The sequence below is a fragment of the Contarinia nasturtii genome, unplaced genomic scaffold, assembly GCF_009176525.2.
Source record: "Contarinia nasturtii isolate CC-2019 unplaced genomic scaffold, AAFC_CNas_1.1 Cnas_scaffold_1371, whole genome shotgun sequence".
Classification (NCBI taxonomy): domain Eukaryota; kingdom Metazoa; phylum Arthropoda; class Insecta; order Diptera; family Cecidomyiidae; genus Contarinia; species Contarinia nasturtii.
The window spans coordinates 1,131,232-1,152,099 of record NW_022198708.1 but is presented as its reverse complement, the minus strand read 5'-3'; the positions used below and the strand labels follow the sequence as shown (position 1 = coordinate 1,152,099).

General features: G+C 34.1%; 1 protein-coding gene across 4 annotated transcripts in view; it reads left to right on the top strand.

The window, feature by feature from the left end:
• LOC116345773 (diuretic hormone receptor-like) overlaps window positions 1-20,613 on the top strand; it is a 90,375-nt gene extending 69,762 nt beyond the window's left edge. For 2 of the 4 annotated variants that reach the window (XM_031775446.1, XM_031775448.1), the window contains 7 exons: window positions 67-146; window positions 6,559-6,669; window positions 7,702-7,887; window positions 10,288-10,412; window positions 10,765-10,827; window positions 19,486-19,642; window positions 20,361-20,613. In XM_031775446.1, coding sequence (XP_031631306.1) covers window positions 67-146; window positions 6,559-6,669; window positions 7,702-7,887; window positions 10,288-10,412; window positions 10,765-10,827; window positions 19,486-19,642; window positions 20,361-20,387 — 749 coding nt within the window. In that variant the 3' untranslated portion in view covers window positions 20,388-20,613. Of the gene's footprint in view, window positions 1-66; window positions 147-2,457; window positions 2,777-6,558; window positions 6,670-7,701; window positions 7,888-10,287; window positions 10,413-10,764; window positions 10,828-19,485; window positions 19,643-20,360 lie in introns of those variants that run through there. The other 2 variants (XM_031775447.1, XM_031775449.1) reach the window with 2 other exon arrangements.
• Window positions 20,614-20,868: the final 255 nt, after the last annotated feature.

Here is a 20,868-nt window from a genome sequence, read left to right as displayed (position 1 = left end):
CTTTCTTGTACCATTTAAATTTTTTTCCCATTGATTCCATTTGATGCATGCTATTTTTCGCTTAAGGTGGACCGGCCGTTTTTGTGCTAAGCTGGGCGATTATCAAAGCGTTTGCTGTTGAACCGAAAAATTTAAGTGTCGATGGCGTAAGTATTTTATATATTCTCATGTTACTGTTATTGTTGTTTCTTACATACTTTTTTTCCCTTCAATATCCCCCTCACAATGTTCGATATAATAAATATAATGTGTGTTGAAGCTTTTTCATCACACTTCAACGTTTATTCTTTCTTTACACATTATTATTCAACGAGCGCTTCGTTACACAACAAATCCGCTTCTTCATTTGCGTTTTTCATGGAATTTTTTTCTCCCTCGTCAGAAGCGTTTCTCTATCTCCGTTGCTCACGTATGACCTCATGCTGCGATAATTTTGACAAAAACCAGACTAGACAAAACCACCGGGGCCTCATATACTGAGGCCATAATAAATGTTCAACATGCGTTCATGATATGGGCCCGAGCATTGCATTGCGTGTAGAACAGTCCCAAAAAGAGTATCATCAAAACCATTGACCACATCAACATGCACTCAACATAGCTCAACGTATCAATAAACAAACAATAACAATGTATCACAAGCAAAGGAAAAAAACAACTTTTTTCCAAACAATTAAATGAGCTGAATGAAAGTCGTATTTACTCATTCGCATATTATGCACAACGCACAATGTTTGGTCTCGTCTTCGGAAAGGACATCAGTTTTATTCGAAATATTTTTCTCTCTCTGTGTGTGTGCATATAACGCACGTAAGCACAACCAAGTTTGAGGCAAAACAATATGTACACCCGATGGCCTTTAGTGCCACATCAACAACACACTACTATGTACATCATATCCTGAAATTGAATATTATCACGGATATATCTGTATTCGATGCCCGTCAACATATCGGCTACCATCTTTTAACCACCAAAAGGTATTCTTTTCCACACAATGTTTGAGTGACGTTTTCTATATCGTACGATGATACTTTTTTTTATTCCCAATAGACGATCGAGTGCGTATACTTTAAATAAGTCATTCAGTATGTTTGATGTTTTCGCATCGAAAGAACTTTCTTTTCTCGCTTCATGCCATTTTGTGCTCTCTTGCCTTCTTCCACTCCATCGCTCTTTTTCCTTCACTTACTCTCTTATACTGTTTTCGTTTCATTACTTTTTTTTTCTTTCTCTCTCCCGCTTGCTCTCCTTTTCTCCCGTCCTTTCCTGACTGCCGTCTTATTTGTTCGTTTGCTTGAAAATTGTTTCACATGGCCAATTCAATGAAATTGAAATATTATTTCAATTTTGGGCAGGAAATGGAATTGATACAAAACGAACTGAATTGAATCCACACTGTGAGTCACTTCTGAAATACGGTTTTATTTACGATAAGATACAAGAGAGGAAAAAAATCACAATCCAACATGGATTTGCTCTCTGTTCCACTCGCGTGCCACCCATCGTAATATATGAAAATAGTTGAAACGAAAATTGATTTGAGATGAGCCTCCACTCAAATCAATCGAAAAGTTTTGCCTTGTTATGGTGAGCTTATTAAATCATTTAATAACAGAAAACGAGAGAATAACCAGAGGAAATCTTTTTTTTACAATCGAATCCATACACATTACACACATACGCACTCACGCCGAGAATAAAATTGAAGTTTTGGTCAGAAAAGTGTTGTGACTGGGCCAATGCGAATAAAAACATCATTTGGAAAATGAATGGAAAACACCCGAAAAAAGAGACATTAATCGTGAATTGTTTGCCATTCAAGTGGTGTTGTTGTTTCATCACTGGGGAGAACCTTTCGCGTTCAATATCAATATCCGTATATTGTATGAAGAATTACTACATGAATTCGGTTGTAATTCACTTAGGATTAGGAAAATAATAATTTCTATAGTTGTAACTTTATAGCTCTATCTCTTTCCTTCTTTACCTCTATCTTTTTTTACGTCAATCTCTGTGTCTCTGTTTGAAGTGCGCTTGGAAATACTGTCAAGAAACTTGAAAGAGCATGGAAGAGAAGATTTAAAGAAGCGACGATGACGAATAGAGCGGAGTATGAATGGTGACGAATGGAAAGTTCTCAAGTGTCAATGCGTTCGAATTTTGATAGTTTATGGAGAGTGTTTGTGTACAATGGCCCTTTCAGAATTTGAGACGCAAATCCAACTATCATAATTGTATTATATTCATTGAGAAAATTTTCTCTTCTACCAAAAATAACAACCAGCTTGATGCGTGAGTGTTCATTTCCCAATCCTCATAACGTGATATATTATTTGTCAAAATATTGCTGGTATTCGGCCATAAAAAAATCAGATTTCAGATACAAAAATATTTGTCCATGTGATTTTCATCACAAACAATAATAAAGTCCCGTTTTTTCCTATCAATTTGTAGCCAGCAACCAATCGGATTACTGAAAATGGGGAAAGTTTTATATTTGACGTAATCCAAAATATACAGCGAAAGAGAGGGGGAGTAAGAATCGAAAATAATCGGCCGTCAGCCAATCCAATTAAATGCACACTATTTTCTCGATTCGAACGCTGTGTGTTTTTATATTCCAAATAGCAACGACAATGGGTTATTCTATTACGCAGATTAGTGCCTGAATACAGACGATCATCAATCGGTCTAAAATTACATTTCAATAAAGACTGTTATATGATTATGTGTCCTTCGATTGGCAACGGAATTCGGATGAATAGACGCAAACACAATGGCAAAACCAATGTGATGCATAAAGACCGAAAATAGTCAATCTTCATCATATTAAGTGAGTTTCGTATACTTTATGAATGGAGAAAAATAATAAAATAACAAGTAGAATCTTCTATAATTATATGAATTTACCGAATTAATACGAATGATATTGACCGCATGATGAAGCTTATCATCACTGTCTAATGTAGATAGATTTGAAATCTATTTCGAAACGATGCAAACAAATGTATATACATTTTGAACCGACACCACTTTTATTACTCATCAGAATTTTGAAAGTTGACTTTGACACATTTCAATGCGGTTTAAATGTTGTTGCAGTTTCTACATATTTTACCGACTGAAATGCAATAAATGTCCATAAATTTCACATCGTATTTTGAACTCTTATATAGCACACTCTCTATCTCTCTCTCTCCGGTTTCACCATTTCAAAAATTTCATTAAATTTGCCACATTTCATATCGCATGATTTGATATTATTTCAACATGTTGAAACTCTAAGACACTCGAGATGTTCGTTGAAAATTGCAATAAAACTATTGGCCAACAAAGTGATATGTGAACACGGTCGTTCGCTCACTGTTCATCAACTGCGATGGTAATGCTGATTGCTTGGTTGGTTCCATCACCTCAATTCAACCGGTGTATCCTATCCACATTCGCATTGCAATGTTACTCATTTATTAATTTCATAAATAGTTTTGTGGAACTTTACTCATGCATTTTTCGTATCAACCAAAGAACACCATCACATCACCATTCATCGTAATAAAAATGGATGCAATTGAATAAAATTAAAAGCGGAATACGGATGAATTGAAGATGAGAGAACAAAAAAGTAGAAGAGAGAACAAGAACGATGACAGACGTAAAAAATATATCGTTTTTGCCGCAGTGACACATAAAACATTAGATCGCATATTATTTGAAACTTTGTTTTATATATTGTGATGCGCAACATTGTTGTAACAAAACACGCTAAATATAAATAGTTTACGTCAACTTACACAAATTGCTTCATTGCGGACACGATAGATACGAATGACACGATCTGAATGTATTTATTCATTCAATCCGCTTTGATGACACACAAACTATTTAACATTAACAATGGCATAAATGAGGCAGCTACTTTTTTTTATTCATCAAAATCGTTGCCAAACAAACGAAAAATATAAAATCGTCACAAAAACCAATGTATACACTTTGTTGTATGTCAATAAATAAATCATTGTGTCAATACACACTTTTTTTGTATGAATGTTAACGACGTTCCAATGCGGTTTTTCGCACAAATGTATACGAATACTATTTAAAATGATGTTGGGTGTCTATGAGTGAGACGGAGAATTTTGTGTTTTTTTCTCGGCCGGGAATTGTGCAGACAACTGTCTACTGTAAAGTTCTAGGATTTCACCAGTACTACTTTCCCGCAAAAAGTTTTTAATCAGCCACATAATCCCCGAGTTGGGGACTTCGACTTAACCTTTTCAATTCACCGCTCACTCATAGATATAAGCGTAGACAATAAAGCGTCAATTTGGTCTTCAAAAAAACGGACTTCTAACGAAAAGGCAGACGAGCCACCTGTAAAAAGCCAAAACTTACCAAATTAGCGAATTGTAGAATCTACAACATAGACATTATCATTGTTTTTGAATAATGTATGCATTCCTTTTCCCAGTGTATATACGTAACTGCAAATCTGCGTTTTTCACTCTTCACTTTTCTTCGGAACCCCAAAAAATGTCCGTAATGAATTGATTTTAATCCTTTCCACCCCTGTGATTTTTAACATCAAATATCTATGGTATCACTGCCACAGTCGATAGCTTATAGATATGTGGTGTTTATTCCAAGCCTATGAAAATATTTTGTGTGAGTTTTCCGTTAAACATAAAATGAAAAAGCTGCATGTCAATTTCTCCATTGATTTTATCGGTCTCTCTCTCTCTACTTCTGTGTTTTCGCGGCAGCGAATGAACTGTTAAGTAGAATACTTTTAAGGCATCCAATAAAAATCCTACATAAAAAGTTCGCTTCTAATTTTGATTGTGCATTTCATAAAAATGTTATGACACTGAATGGTTGTGTTGAATAAAGATGAAACTCAATGATAATAATTTTATTTGACATATTGCCATTAGATAAATTGATGCTTTATTTTTGCCAATTCTCTCCTTTTCGAATCCTTTCACTCGTTCACATCAATTTGAAATCCGTGGATTCATTTGCGCTATAATCAAATCTTGAATAAAAAAGGGGTCGTTTATTAAAAATTCATTTGCGAAATTGATTCTCACTCCACTTGAGAGAAGAAAAAACCCCTCGGCCGAGATAAGAATTTAACCCGTTCGAGAATTTGTGAATGGGCTAATGAATAAGCATAAAAACAATTTACTCAAAATGGTTATCCTCAAAAATGTTCATGTTTATTTTACGTGATTCATAATTATCGAGTTAAAATACATGGCCTCATCGGAGTATTTGTGGTTTGTTTGTTTTTTACGGTGGAAAGCCAAAAATTGTGCACAAAATAGGAATGAAAGATGACTCTCGGGAATGAAAATTCTCTTGTAAAAAAAGAACATAAAAAGAAATAGATAGTAAAAGGAATGTCCATTTTACAAAAGTGAAATAATGAAATAATGACGAAATTCATTGAAAGAGAGAAGAGAATAGAGAGATTTGGCAAAAAACCACACACACACTGGTTCTATTGTGAGATGACATATTTTAAGTAAAAATTATAAAAATCCACTCGTTTGAAAAATGGATTATTTTCTTGTTGTTGGCTACTTTTTACATTTAAATAGCCACTTTCTTTAAATGTCATCTCATATTCATAACTGGCATATTCCTGACTATTCTACTTTAACTTATTTGCGACAGTGTGCATGCAACCAAGTTTTATTTAAACATGTTCAGCGGCGATGTGGCCTTTTGTTCGTCAAACAATTCAAAACAATATGAAAAGTATGATGTATTCAAAAGTACAAGTAAATTAAATTATTTTCTTCTGTACTTTTGTGAATGACTCTCTACGGAGTCTGTAGAAGAGTAACAGTGATTTGTTGCTGACGGTTGTTGTGCTTTTTTTCTATCGCTGCTACTGCTGATGCCACTGCAGTATCAAATTTAATATTCTGCTTTGCGACAAATCTTTACTCGGAATTTGAATATATTTTCGGCTGAAATTCATTGTTTATCCACTTCGAAAGACACACACACATCGAAAATAGAACATTGCCTTTTGATTTCCAAATAAGTATAAAAAGAATATAAGAAAAATGAAATGAAAGAAAGAGAACGAGAAAAAAAGACAGATGGGGGGAAAGAGAGAGTGAAAGAGGAAGAGAAAGAGAGAGGATGAGTGAAATGAGAACGAAAATCCTATTTTGAATGAAAGTGGATTTTCCACATGCATGCACATTTCGCATAATATTTGCGTATTCAAACGAAGAAGAAAAAATTCGTAGTTCATGTTACCATATCACGAATGCACAGAGCGTAAAATGTTCGACAACAATAGTAGTAATAATTTATTTATTAGCCAGAGTGAATGAAGTAATTCCGAAGGCAATCATTGTGCACAAATCATATTCAAAACGCATGCAAATGCCACAAATTCAAACGATGCCATGACCATAAATTCATATGCAAAATTCCATGGATCGAAAATTCGAACGTACAAATCCTCCACATTCATTTTAAATTTTATTATAAATCAAATTAATCTAATTTGTCGAAACAAACTTGGTATCATTACAGTTACAAATTGAGTGCACGTGGATGAGAGAGACTAACCTAGATTGGATATTTCAAGGTCCGGCCTGTGCGGTTATTTTAATCAATTTAATATTTTTATTTCGCATCATGTGGGTAAGTAACGGAATTTTTACTGATAAGATACGGAATAGTTTCGACAGACCATAAGTATTGACGCGAAAGATTTTAAAGAGAGTAATAAAAAAAAATTCAAAATGAGGTCCGAAAAAATCGATTTCATTTAGTGAGCATTGAAAATCAACAAAATTGCTTAGGTTACGTTTTCAGGATTTTTTTTAGAAAGCGAAGGGTATGGTTAACCCATAGTCTTCATACGCTGTTTTGACAGCTCCAAGTAGCCACCTGATGGTTGTCTTGTGAACCGCATTACTACTTAATATGTAAACAGCTTTCGCTTGCACTTGCACCTCAACATCGTACAATGCAATGTTGGCATAGTTCACTCGGCAACTGTCAAAGGCAGCACTTTGACAGATTTGCGACGTCACAATGTTAAAGTATAGAGCGCATTAGATGTATGGGTTAACCTAGACATTTTGTAGTTGGATCAACGACTATGATTGATTACAGATAACGTTAAAAAATACAAATCAGATCAATCGATGACATGAAACGATAAGATTTGATTTTCAAACGATGATCGCGTCAAATTATCGAAAATAGCTCAAAAAGTTCTCGAAATCACGAACATTTCTCGATATTTCAAAATCGACTCTATTTATATGGAAAGCTAATTTAGATAGAAAAATGATAAAACCTCATTTTCAAACGAAAGCGAAAGAGAAGATTTATGGTTGTTGTTTTCGTCAAAAAAATATAAAATTCATGTGAAAAATGTAAAATAAAAACATCCTAGGTAGCTGGAGAGTGTAAAGCACAAGTGTCGTTCTGCCATGGTGTGAGATGTCCAAGAACTTGGAAACTTCAGTTTGTAACTACTAACAAATAAATGAAAGCCAGAGAAAACTTTAAAGTGTACTAATTTTAATTAAACACGAAACATTATTATTTAGATAAAAACTATAGTTTTACTTGAATTAAACAATAAGCCCAAATGAGCAAAGCATAAAATCTACCAGAGCATCAATTTAAAATCCCATTCTAACTGTATGTTCTTTCCCTTAGGTTCTGATTACAAAATTGCGTTCAGCAAACACAGTTGAAACGCGTCAATATCGCAAGGCATCGAAAGCTCTATTGGTTTTAATACCATTGCTTGGTATTACATATTTGGTCGTATTGGCCGGACCGAATGAAGGTGTAGGTAGCACAATATTTTTTGTGGCTCGAGCATTTCTCCTCAGTACACAGGTAAATAGAATGATGATATCCATGAACTGCAATCAAATTTATCTGGGTAGTGTTGTTTTGTTTTTCTTTTGTTTTGTTCGGCAAACAAATGCTGTTCAGTTTAACTAGTGTATTTGCCATTGTTACACAAACTATGGCACGCTTTTTTGTAACACACACACACACTCGGTGCCGGTCATTTCATTGTGTTCTGTGTGTCTTCTTTAATACTCTCCCGCGGATAACACAAACAGTCATCGTTTTACAAGAAAACCAAACGGATTAATGCGTTTGGGCAAAAAGAAGATCCCTATTATTCGCTGTGCCAACCAACAGCAAATAATTTTCGTTTTGTCAAGTGGTTGGTGAGTGTATATGTGTGTACTTCTCGATTAGTTTCAACCGGACAAAGTTAACGAACGCGTTTCATTTTACTTTTGTTCCTGTTGTTTGTTAGTTGAATTTGTTGTTTTGACATTACTGTTAAATAAAACAATGCGAAGGCGGGGAAGAGTACGAAATATCGAGTCTAAGACCACTTCAAGTTCAACCAAAGTCAAAGAAGACAAGAAACATACTTTCACGAATCGACAAACGAAATTGTTGCACAGCAGAACAAAAGAAAAATAGCACTCAACAAAAACAAACAAAACAATCAAATGAAACACACGCACGCATTTCTATATGGCTTTGATGTAATGAAAGTTGTGTGTTGTTCTTTCTTTTTCTAAGATTCATTGAACGAAAACAAACTCAAAAGAATACAAATATGAATATTATAAGCCATTGTGTATTACCTGTGAATTGTAACAAGCGCCATTTAGATGCGAATTGTCACAAGATTCAGTGAACGCGCCAGAGTTGGAGCGAACGGAAAATGTATAAAACCAATAAATTGATATCGACAGCAATTTACAACTAACATAGAAAACTTTCATACACATACTTCGAACAACGTGGGTGATTGTTTGTCGATGCATTTAAACCGGAGTCGCTTGATGAGTATCTTTTTTTCTCGATGCATGCTTTATCAGCAACATATGCTGTAACAGCTTAGGCGTATACACTGTGACAAAAGAAACACACCAACGAAAGTAATTATCAGTTTTTCACAATCAAGCTACACACGGCTCATCACATCAACAATAGCAAAAAAAAGCTTGAGACACATTCACTTTTTTCAATTGACTATACACGACTTTGATTTCCCGTAAATTTTCTTTCTTTTTTCCCTCTCGTCTCTCGTCTCTTCTCTCTCTCTTTCTGCCTCGTTCTCCCTCTTCTTAATCTCTCTCTTTCCACTTTTCCTCTCATTTCTGTTGGTTATTTCGATTTAAAGAGAAAATCTTTGATTTTTCCATGCTGAGTATCGGATATTGCTTGAAAGAGAATCATTTCCACAATCTTTATTATGTTTGCATTCAATGTCGCCGACACAATGGATTGCACACGTACAATACGTTGTGTGATTTATAAAATCGTTTGCGAATCAAAAGTTCCGTGCAAGGCACATTTTTCATATCCACACATATTGCTTGCAATTGAATTAAAATTTGTGATTAAAGTTACTAGAAAATCGAGTGTCTAAAAAAGGAAAACAAAGTTAATTTTCAGTAAATGAAAAATTGCTCGTAAAACGGGAAAGACTGCTTTTCTCCTCGGTTTATAGTTTTGTTAATGTTTTATTCACATTTTCCATTCGCGACGACCCTAGACACTTTTTCAAACACGACCGGTAATGAAGCAAAATTATAAGTGATCACAAGGACACATAGAAAATCCATAAATAAATTTCCATTGAATTTTCCATTCGATGTGCAATAATTCTTTTCAAAAACTGAAACTCATACCATCTAATAAATGTAACCGAAGATAATTTGTCACACAGTTTGTTCTCTTCAATGGTTTCTTCGTTCTTTGTTTGTTTGTATGTTTTTTTGTGTGGCTCAATTCTCAGGATGTCATGAGAGAGAAGAAAAAAGAACGTTTCTATTACTCGTGTTGAGATTTTCACAATGAAGTTACTTTCTGCGTCGCCGAAGCGGAATGTTTGTGTAATGTTTGCATTGTATTTTATTGCATTACATATTTATGCCGGAGTATTGAGTGTGTAACTTTGTTTATTTTGTGTATGTGCGTCTTGATGTCGATCGATGGTAGTAAAAAATAGAAACATAATGTAAGTCGTGCCATTTCACAATGTGAGAAAAATGACATACACTATGTCGGGAATGGTGTAACACTTTTTCACTTGGTTAATATTTAATTTTGTCAAGTTTTTTTATGTTTAAAGCAAAACAGCACGAAACGTAAGAAATACCCCAAAAAAACGATATAAACTATTTGTTTGCGAGAAAGTAAGTTGTGACTATATTGCGTGTAATCCATGTTAATGGCTTTTGTGTATGTTTTGTTTTGCAGGGGTTTTTCGTATCACTTTTTTATTGTTTCCTGAATTCAGAAGTTCGAACCACTTTGCGACACCGATTCAACACCTGGAAGGATGAACGCAATATACGAATTGGACAAACGCGACAAAGTCGAAGGTATACGCTTATTTTAAATTTATTTTAAATTCGCATTTTAACTTTTCACCATGCATTTGTGGTGATTTCTGTACAAATTGGCTTCATTTAAATTAAAGAAGAAGAAAATCAACAAAAACCAGCAAAATCCTGCATGTATAAGTATGGTTAAGATTGTTCGTCGACTAATTTATGAGGATGGGCTAAATTGAAAATTGTTAAGAGGATAAAAACGATCTAAAAAATCGAAAAAACAATTGAAAACCCCTCTTTTATCCCCAGAAAAAAAATTGATGATGCAATTTAAAATTTAAACCATTAATGCACTCATAAAATTCTTATTTTTTGATTGATGTTTTTGGGCTACGTTTAGGTACACGTCAGGGATGAGTCAATCGAAAGATTATTCACCTAGAGAACGAACGGAAAGTATACGGTACGAACTATAATAGAATGCATACACTCCACGATAATATCCTTGTCTCTCTCACTTCTAGTTGAATTTTCGTTTTTGATTTGCTTTCGCTTAAGCCGAAAATAATAAGCGCACACACACACACACAAACAGAGATAAAATAATGATTGGAAGCATATATGCTCGCATTATTTCATTTATATTTTATCAGTGTGTTGTAAATGTTTTAGTTTTCGCTCTTATTCTGTTCGTTTAATGTTTGCTTTTATTAAATCACGTAGAACATATATACATGTGGAAATTGGCTTTTTTACATTATACTCGTTGATGCTGGTGAGATAGAATACGACGATTCAGGGCTTATTTAGAGTGCCTTTTAGCACTTTGTAACTTTGAATTGCATGCATACCAGCATTCCAATGCATGTGGTCAATCACGAAATTCTAGTGCATCTAGTTTTTGATAAGATTTGACTAGAAAACTAGAAAATTCTAGTGCGTGAAGTTGGCTCTCAGTAGTTTTTCATATAAATTATATGGCCTTTGATGTGAAGTTGGCTTCGTTTGTGACGTCATTCTTCGCACTAGATTTACTAGTTTTTCTAGTATTCACTAGCGTGTTACGCGGAAAGGAGTAATGTTACATAGCAGGTGTTCTACGGAATCACTGAAAATGATGAAAGAAGAAGATGTCAGTTTTGAATATTGCGTCGTATGGATGACAGAAATCTCTACATACGCAAGATGAAACGCAAAAACACACCAAATATGTGGAATTAGCGTTCAAAATTCATGAAGTAACAAACGAATTTCGATATGTAACCAACCAGAGAGCCGATTCGATCTAGTGTTAAATTTCTTCCTGGAAAATTAAATAGCAAAAATTGCCGGAAATTGTCTTATCAAAGTGTATTCCATCTAGTTCAAACTTAACTGTAAAGAGATTTCACGGAAAAAACGAAGAGCTTTCAGAAGTTTTCACGGTAACAAATGTTAAGTTCATATTCCACTTTCAGTCTGAGAGTCTCAGAGATAATATCTGGGAATTTGTGATTATAGAGCCAAGTCAACATTTCCGATAGTGTCAGGAGAACATTTTTGGAATTGAGGAGCAAAAAAAGATTCTCAATTTTTCTAGCAAAAAACCCTAGCAAATCGAAAGATTCTACCCAAAGTTAATTCTACCTAGTTGTCTACAGTCCGGAAAAAAATGGAAAAAAAGTATTCGCTCAACCTGGTCTATCCGAGCTATTCCGGAGCAGAGTGTAAAATGCACGTCCTTCTCGCACATATTCGGAATCTATATTTCACTAGCTCCTAAGATGATCTCACTTTTGCCTACCGTATAAAAACAGTAATTTGATGCAGAGAAATTGCAAATTCAACAAATAATCTGAAACGTCGACGTCACAAAAAAAAATATAAAAATGCGCCAATTCAGTTCTGTCACAGTTTTCGGTTTAAAGAATAATTGAACTTGAAACATTTAATGGAAGAATTTTTTTTCTAACTTCGAGTGAGCAGTGATTTGCATATGATGTCTGCACTATGAAATGTTGACAGATGCTATAAATGCCTTATTAAGACTTTGTTTCTTGTTTTTGATTGTTGCAATTTGTATTATTCCGTTCTGTGCACTTTTTTTTTAAAATAGAAAACTATGGAATTTCTTTGCCGTTACTTGTAGCATAAAGGCAAGAATATATCTTTGCCAAGAAACAGAATTCGTATTGGCAAAACATAATTGAAAGTTTTCAAAAACTTATAACTGTTTATGAAAACTTGGTGAAGACACAAAATAGAAAAACCCGCGGCACACAATTCCGGTTTGTGTATCATGTTTTTTTGTGTTGTGTATATATATGTGAGTTTTGTTTTGTAAATGGCATTAAATGATGTTCAACTGAATTTATGCACGAAACATCTTGTATTTTTTCCATTCAACTCGAAGCTATAAAACATTTTTATTTCGCCAATAACGATAAAATGAACATACACATACACATATGCTCTCATTAAAAACTTTAATTGCAACATTTTCGTACACCACATTTACAACTAATAAACGACCGATATGCACGTTGAATCCGCCTTTCAATGCCACCATCATAATGGGGTTTGTTTTTAAAAGATAAACTACTTGTTATTATACTTTTAAGTAATGTTTTACGATTCACCAACTGATTTTCATTATTTGTTTTTTTTTTTTATTTATACGAAATACATCACACAATCATATGGCGCTCGAAATGCGATTTAATCTGCACATTTTTACGAGCACAATGCATCAATGCATTTGGATTTTATTACATCAATTCCAGTCGCACACGCAAAACTCAATACATTAATACTGACATCTTGAACGTGACTTCTTTTTGTCCTTCGTATTTCAGTTTGAATTGAACTTTTCGACTTGATTCGAAAACACATGTGAATCACTCAGTTTGGATTATATCAGAAGCAATTTTGAAAAATTACATTTTAAATGACATCTTCAGCATTGTTTTCAGTTCAATTAAGTTCCACATCATCTTCAGATTAGCGTAAAATGCATTGTCATGACAGGGCGGTGATTTTCGAATCTCGTTCAAGAAAAATGTCGCTTTATTATGACATTTTTTCATGCAATATAACTGGCGAGATCAGCTGTATTTTCATAAAAAAAATTCTATCGAGCTGAGAGAAAAATAAACCCTTTTGATCACTAGGGCGCATAGAGTCCTTGGACGCAGGAGTTTTAACCTATGCAAATTAAAAGAGATGATTTAGAAACAACGTTTAGGGGTCTGAAGTTTTCATGATGGATTTGCATTTTTGAAAATAGTTTAATTTTAATCAAAATCTTGTGTACGGAGAAATGTGAAAATTACAAAGACCTTTTTATGCTCTTGAACTTACTGACCATGCTCAGATTTGGTAAAGTTGCGTTCGATGGATGTTATACATGGCTCGAACAGTTATCTCACTCGTTGGCATGCTATTTTTGTAGTTTTTAATGTGAAACAGTTGTCAAAAATATATATTATCTCGAAAATCTGGCACACATAACGAATATAAAACCAAGCGTCAAAATGTCGCTTCAGGATAGTACATCAAGATTCATAAGATACTTCCATTATTTGAATTGTAGACTTATTCGGATTCAAATGTGTAAATTTTCCACGAATTTTTACTTTCTGAAAGAAGCTTTGAAATTGATATCGAACACTGTTGTTCATAAAAAGTTGAAAAAATGTGAGAAATCGCCGTTGATGATTCTCATTTTCCCATTCCGTTACTGTCAAAGATATTAAGTAAACTTCTGTTGTTAATAGATGCGTCAAACTACGAATTTAAACCTTGAATTAATAACAAATTCCCTTTCTGTCTGTTTTTTGAACTCGATTTCTCTCTCTTTCTCTCTTTGTTTCTCTTTCTGTCTATCGCTTAATCTGTTCGCTGTTGTTCGTGTTATTTGCAATTTAGTGTGTGCATGTCGAGCTGTAAAACTGTATTAACGTAGAAGTCAAATGTTGTGAAGGTAAGGTTCGTTGAATAAAATCGATAGTACATATTCAAATTATAAATTTATTAGTTTTCTGCTTTGCCGTTTGATCTGAATTTGCATGGTGTTGTTTTTATTTCGATTTTTCTTTTACTTTGTGCATGGATGACGTCCATAGTGCCCATAGTGCTTTGTGACCTGTCGGCTACTGTGAGTAAACTTTCTTTTAAACTTGCATATCCAGGCAGTCGGCTTTTTATTTCACTCTCAATGAAAATCAATTTGTGCACAAAATACGAACGGTGTGCTCATTTCGTTTGTACAGTGTACGTCCCAGTACATGCAAGAACTCATTGTTCTTATTTTCGCTGTTTCGACTTTTGTGATGACAGCTTATGATGTTATTTTTTTGCTTTCTTTTCAATTCACAAAAAGAAATCCATCGAAAATACACGTACATACATCTGTTTGATGTTCATATAACTTTTTGCGTCTGTTTTACGTTTATTTTCCTTGTATTTTTAGCTTGACATCGACCAACATGTCGTCATCAATATACGTTTGAACAAGCTATCTCCTCCGAAATCTTGATTACTATGACTGCAAAAAATGATCAGTTCTCTATCTGATCAACAAATATGCTTATTGACAATCGTTCAATGTTAAGCGTTGTGTGTGTATTTTCAACCACTGAATTTTTAATAAATTTTTTCATTTAAAATTCAAAGTATGACGTTTGGTGTTTGAATTTTATTTGACTATTTATTGTGTGTAGTATTTGTGTGGAATAACATGTCAAAAACAACAATGCAATTGCACTTTGCCGAGAATCGTGTGTGCCGTTTTGTTTTTCTTTGAAATTGCGTGTGTATGTATATACATGAAATTTGAAGAGCGGGAAAAAATGTATAGTCAAACAACGCTCGTATTATGCTAATATTGACGCTGTGCTATTCCAAATAAAGGTTAACTTTCAGCAGTTTTTTTTATGTTGTTGGCCTGCAGCGATATTGCAGTTGCCAATATTTGCAATACAAAGCCTTTGTGCTACTGTGCCATTCATGCCCGTTTTTGAAGTTTATTTTCTCTTTCAAAAAGAACTTTCGAATGTCAAAAAGAAGAGAAAAAAACATAAGGACATAAATGAAGAATGGCAACAACTCACACTCATTGGTAAAAATTGGTAATACGAACCAAGCAAAATCGTTGGTATAAGTAGAACGCATGGAATTAAGGAGCAGTGAAAGAGCTTCAAAGGTATTATTACCCTTGGCGCTTTTTTCATTGTTTATGCCATGATATTTTTGCGAAAAAAACATTCATGAGACGAGTAAAGCATCCTATTCTATCGTATAGTTTGATATATTTTTTCAACCACTAAATTGGGGTTGATTTCCGGAACGTTAAAAATTGTTTCTCTATGCGGCTTCAATTATTATTTTTGATTATTTTCATATGCACACTCTGCATTGATGTGTTGATAAAAAGCACCCACTATTTGTGCTAACTTTTTTTCATTTGAGCTTATTTTTTTATTCAATGCAATGTTATTGAATTAATATATGCTCGAAAAATCAATTTGTTTAATAAATTATGAATCAAATGAGAAACTCATACAAATGTTTTCATTGAGAAACTACGCTGTTAAATGTACGCAATTTGATGGCTTTGCAGTTATTGCGAAAAACGTTGTTCATTTTATGGGATGTTCCAAAAATAGAGTAGCTCTCATTAAATGAAAACGGTGTGTCATGCCGTTCTAGCCTCATTAAGAATTGAATAGAAATGGATAGGATACGAACGAAGTGAAATAGAAATTGTCGTACAAAAACGACGCAATGATGTAACTTCTGTAATTTCAATAAAAGTGTTGCGGAGTATAGATTTAGGCGATTGTTATTTTTTTGCTCTCGCTTTCATTGCTAAAGTATACCAAACACATTTAAGTATGGAAGAAGATCGATAACAAGAACGACACTGCTTGCGAACTATTCGTTAAATTAAATTCAATAAATCAAACTTGGGCGCACTGCTGAAAACTGACTACACCAGTTTACGCAAAGTGTCACAGAAACGAATACCAATAGCAGCAGTGTTCAATAGTAATTGAATCTTTGAAAGTGAAATAATGGGAAATCACGTGAATCTATTCTATCTTTCTTCCACTCTCTCTCTCTATCTCTCTCTCTCTCTCTCTCTCTCTCTGTCTTTTTCTAAATTGAGTTCGTTAAAGAAAAAGAGAGAGAAAAGGTTGAAGAGAAAGAGGTAAAGTAGAGTGTGTGTGAAAAGAATGGAGGGAATAGAAAACAAAAGAGGAAGTATGCATGAAAATTTGAAAAGAGGAAAGAAACAAAGTGACTTTCAATAATTGACGAAAAGTTTGTGATATGAAAACTTCGTTTATGGAAAATCATGTGAAAATTAACTATAAAATGTTATTGGAAGAGCAAGAGAATTGAAGTGAACTTTGAATTTGCTCAAAAACTTTGTGAATTTCATTTTTCGAATGATATTGTGGAACCGATGTCGATAGATTTCATCAAACTCATAATTGTCAATAAGTTTACGTCAGAGTTGTCAACAAGTCGTTGCTTCAATCAATCAGAAATTGAAAAATCACAGAAATCCACCAACATTTCTGCATCAAATCCGTTTCAGAAGTGAAAAAGAACAAAATCTCCATCAAAACGTAAAAAACTTATGAGCCATTTTCCCTTGGTGACATTTTGATACATACAAAGTTCTACTTATAAATATCTTATTTTCTCGTCACTATGGGCATCACTCCCTAAATTATCAAAGGAAATATTCCGTTTTGTTCACATCATTGACAACTCCATTTTCCGTTATTGTTGTACCGTTGTCATCATGTCATATGCCATTTACCAAATGGTTACCTATGAATTTTGCTCGTTCATTTCATTTACAGTGGGATATCTGTAATTTAAAGAGTATGTCATTTTAAATACGTCGCATGTGCCCTGAATAAATACACCTGAGCAGAATATCGATATGCCGAAACTTCGTCAGTCTAATAATGTTGTAATATAATTAAAAGTCGCGCACCTTTACTTAACATACGTATACATTGAGCCGGAGACGGGGAGAGTATATGTTATCCCTCATCAGGAAAATTGTACAAGATGGAACGTGTCGGGTTGGCTCAGCGAGCATTAAATGCCAATAAGTCGTGCGTGGCTATTTTCAAAAATTTATCCATCGAACATTACAAGCCGGCTGATGTTTTCGAAGTTATATTTCTCTATTACATAGTCTTGTGTATCGACTTTGTTTGTTGTCTTTCGTGCACTGTCAAACCCGAATTGAAATGAATGTTCCATTCTCGTCGATGTGGATAATTCTGCGAGTTGTACTGCCGCCAGGTTTTGTTGTTTTTTTTTTCTCTATCGATGGGTGAACATCAGCAGTAATAACAATAATGATAAAATTGGCAAGCAAGAGCATGCCCGACTTCGTAAAATAAACAGGTTGAATTGGTTGATAGGTGGCCACTGGATATGGCTACCGGAAACAATGTCTTTCCAACTGACTTCTACCGCCGGCAGTTCATTTTTAAATACGATTCACAGCGGTTGCGGGAAAAAAAATACACGGAAAGTCAATTGTGGTAAATGGCTTTTTTAATCGGATTAAAATGGTAATTTTTTTCCGTCCAAGTGGCTGAAAAATTATACGGTCAACAAAAAATGCACGCATTCCACTCACGGTAACTTGGCCAACCACCATTGATTAACTCAAATTATAAAATGAATTTGATTTTGTGTTACTGCCTATGCCACAAAGTGAAAACAATGATTTCTGCAACACGAATCATGTGCACTGTGGCATATTTGTTGTTATGGCGTTTTTTTTTTCAGTTAAATTAAGTTTTAAGGATGATGGTCATTTGCAGAGCTTGCGAAATAAAGTATGGGATATGAAGTTCACAATTGTAAACCGAGCGAAAAATATATTTCCAAATGGGATAAAACATATGCATATAACTGTCTTATAAATTGACTTTATCTAATGGGGCAAGTGATTGCACTACACCGTTGCAACAGAAAAAATTACAATGTGTACCAGAGAACAGAAAATGTATGAGGCAATTTTCTTTTGAGTACGTGTGCAATGACCGAAATGGCCCTGATGATGGCGAAGAAGTGAGCATACTATAACATCACTTGGGCCCCATGTCAATTTGCATATTTTAATAGAAATAATATTATCAACGCTGCATCGTCGATGTTAGCTCATTCTCCAATCTTTCTCCATATCTCTCTCACTCACTCTCTCTCATTCTCTCTTGTCTATCTCTCTACGTTTCTATGTTACACGAATCGAAAGCACATCCTAATTGGAGAGGATGTGTTTCTCTTAATAAACCATTACAATGTGTTGCTTGCTGTGGCATTTATATTGTAAACCATTGATTCGATGTCCGAGACAAATAATGGGCTATTTTAGTGGAATTATGACACATTATCAATATGTCGGACATTATTCACCTATCATGTAATTTCACATAAAACAACGACAAAATGCCCACGAAAACCATTTTGGGTAAACAGCAATTAATCAGTCGTATTAATTTGATGCACTCAAATGCATCCATTGCTATAAATTTTGTATCATGGTCGTATGATTGAATGACACACAAATTCCTGTTTAAGCAAATGCGTAGTGGTTTGAGATTCATTTACCTCCATAATGAAATTATATGTACCAAAGTTGACATAAATTCGCTGTTTGAATTAAAAAAAAAACGCGTGTCCTGTGAATAGACAGACACACATATGACATGCAGTAGACGTATCTTTGATAATCACCACAGAATGAGTTCTGGGTTCATTCGTCGATTCAAGTTGAAAGTGGTCGTCGTATGTATTATTTAAATCGATTTAGCAATTCACGACATGCTTAATTTGAATTCAATTTTTTTTGTGCACTCTGGCCCCAATCACATTTACACACATAATCAAATGCTTAGTTGCGCATTTATCTTTCTTTTCTCGACGTTAATGTAGTTTTTTTTTTTTGGTTCTAGCTTGTTAATTTCCACTTTTTCGAATAATTTTTTTTTCGCCCTGCGAGACTATTTTTTATCATCTAATGCCATCTCTCGTCCCATTCACCACCGTATACTCAATTAATCTCTGTGTTGTTTGTTACATGTGTATAAAATTTTATTTTTAGACCGTTAACGTCGTACAATAAACGAGAATCATGCGCATCATCAGCAACAACAACCACATTACTCGGACCACCATCCAGTAATTATGCATCGCAGCGTGGATCGAATGGTGCATTACATCTGTATGCAATGCCCAGAGCCATTAGTCCATTAATGCAGGTAAATTTTACACCGATTCCACCATCTCCAATATCAATGGAAGTAACAGTCATAATTTACTAACTTTTGGTACGATTCCGATTCTAACTTCCTTCTATCTTTTAATTTCTTTATCTGACGCTCAAAGTCCACAATTTTTACATTTTTTTTTCAAACTTTCTGCGGATTATGAATTACGTTCGATTCTTTATACATTTTTGAAGGGATGTTATTCGAAAGGATCAAAATGAAAAAAGTATAAACATGAAATGATAAGAAACATTGTTCTTCATTAGCGCCATCCACTTTGATTGTCATTTTTTGAACATATTCATACAGGGGCAGATTTCATCAGAGAATATTGGCGCTTTTCAACGATAAAAGCACATTATCCACGAATAGTATTTGGAGAAAGTAAATCTGTCGTGTTCTCACACTTCAGGTTCCAAAGGGTTCGAAGCACAAACATTTTTACGTGTCGGTGTGAATTAGTAGATTTTTTTCGATACTTTCGGTCATGTTTCAAAATGTTAAAATGTTCGTCGGTTCCCCTTGGTGCCACATATTTTTTTTCTCAGAAAGTTTGTTCAAAATTAACAATTGAAATGGTCAATCATTTGACCTCCCATCCTCACATTCGTCCATTTATTTACTCTACCGCTAAATGGTTCGATCATTTTCGCCATTAACAATACCATTTAAACTAATGACAAAATTTGAATCTCTTTTTGGCGTGCAGCAAGGACTAGATGAAAACTGTGTATGAATTACCGAAACAAACGTTGACTGTCTGCATCCTTCGGTGAAAATAGATCGTGTTTCGTAAGCAACCATTCGATAAACCAGCGCGGTACGATGCGATGTGTGGAATCAATGAATAAATTTGCTCACATTTAAAATAATGTCATCCATTCACCTTTTTTATCACCGCCATATATTGTCTATGTACCAAATTACGCATTAAATAAATTTAATATAAATGTTTTTTTTAAGTGTCCAGATGGTTTAATTTGTTGGTTTTAAGATGTTTTTTGGTTTGATAAATTTTTTATTAAATTGTGAAGATAAGCGCATCTATTTTTTTTTTTTTTTGGAATAAATCCATTTTATAGCATTCGATTCAATGTCAAAAATATGTTGATGGAATACATATAAATATAGTTCAATGTGAATAAATGTTTCAAAAAAAACCTACAAACACACAATTATACTTACTGTTGAAACAATCAAAAAAAAGTTTATAAATC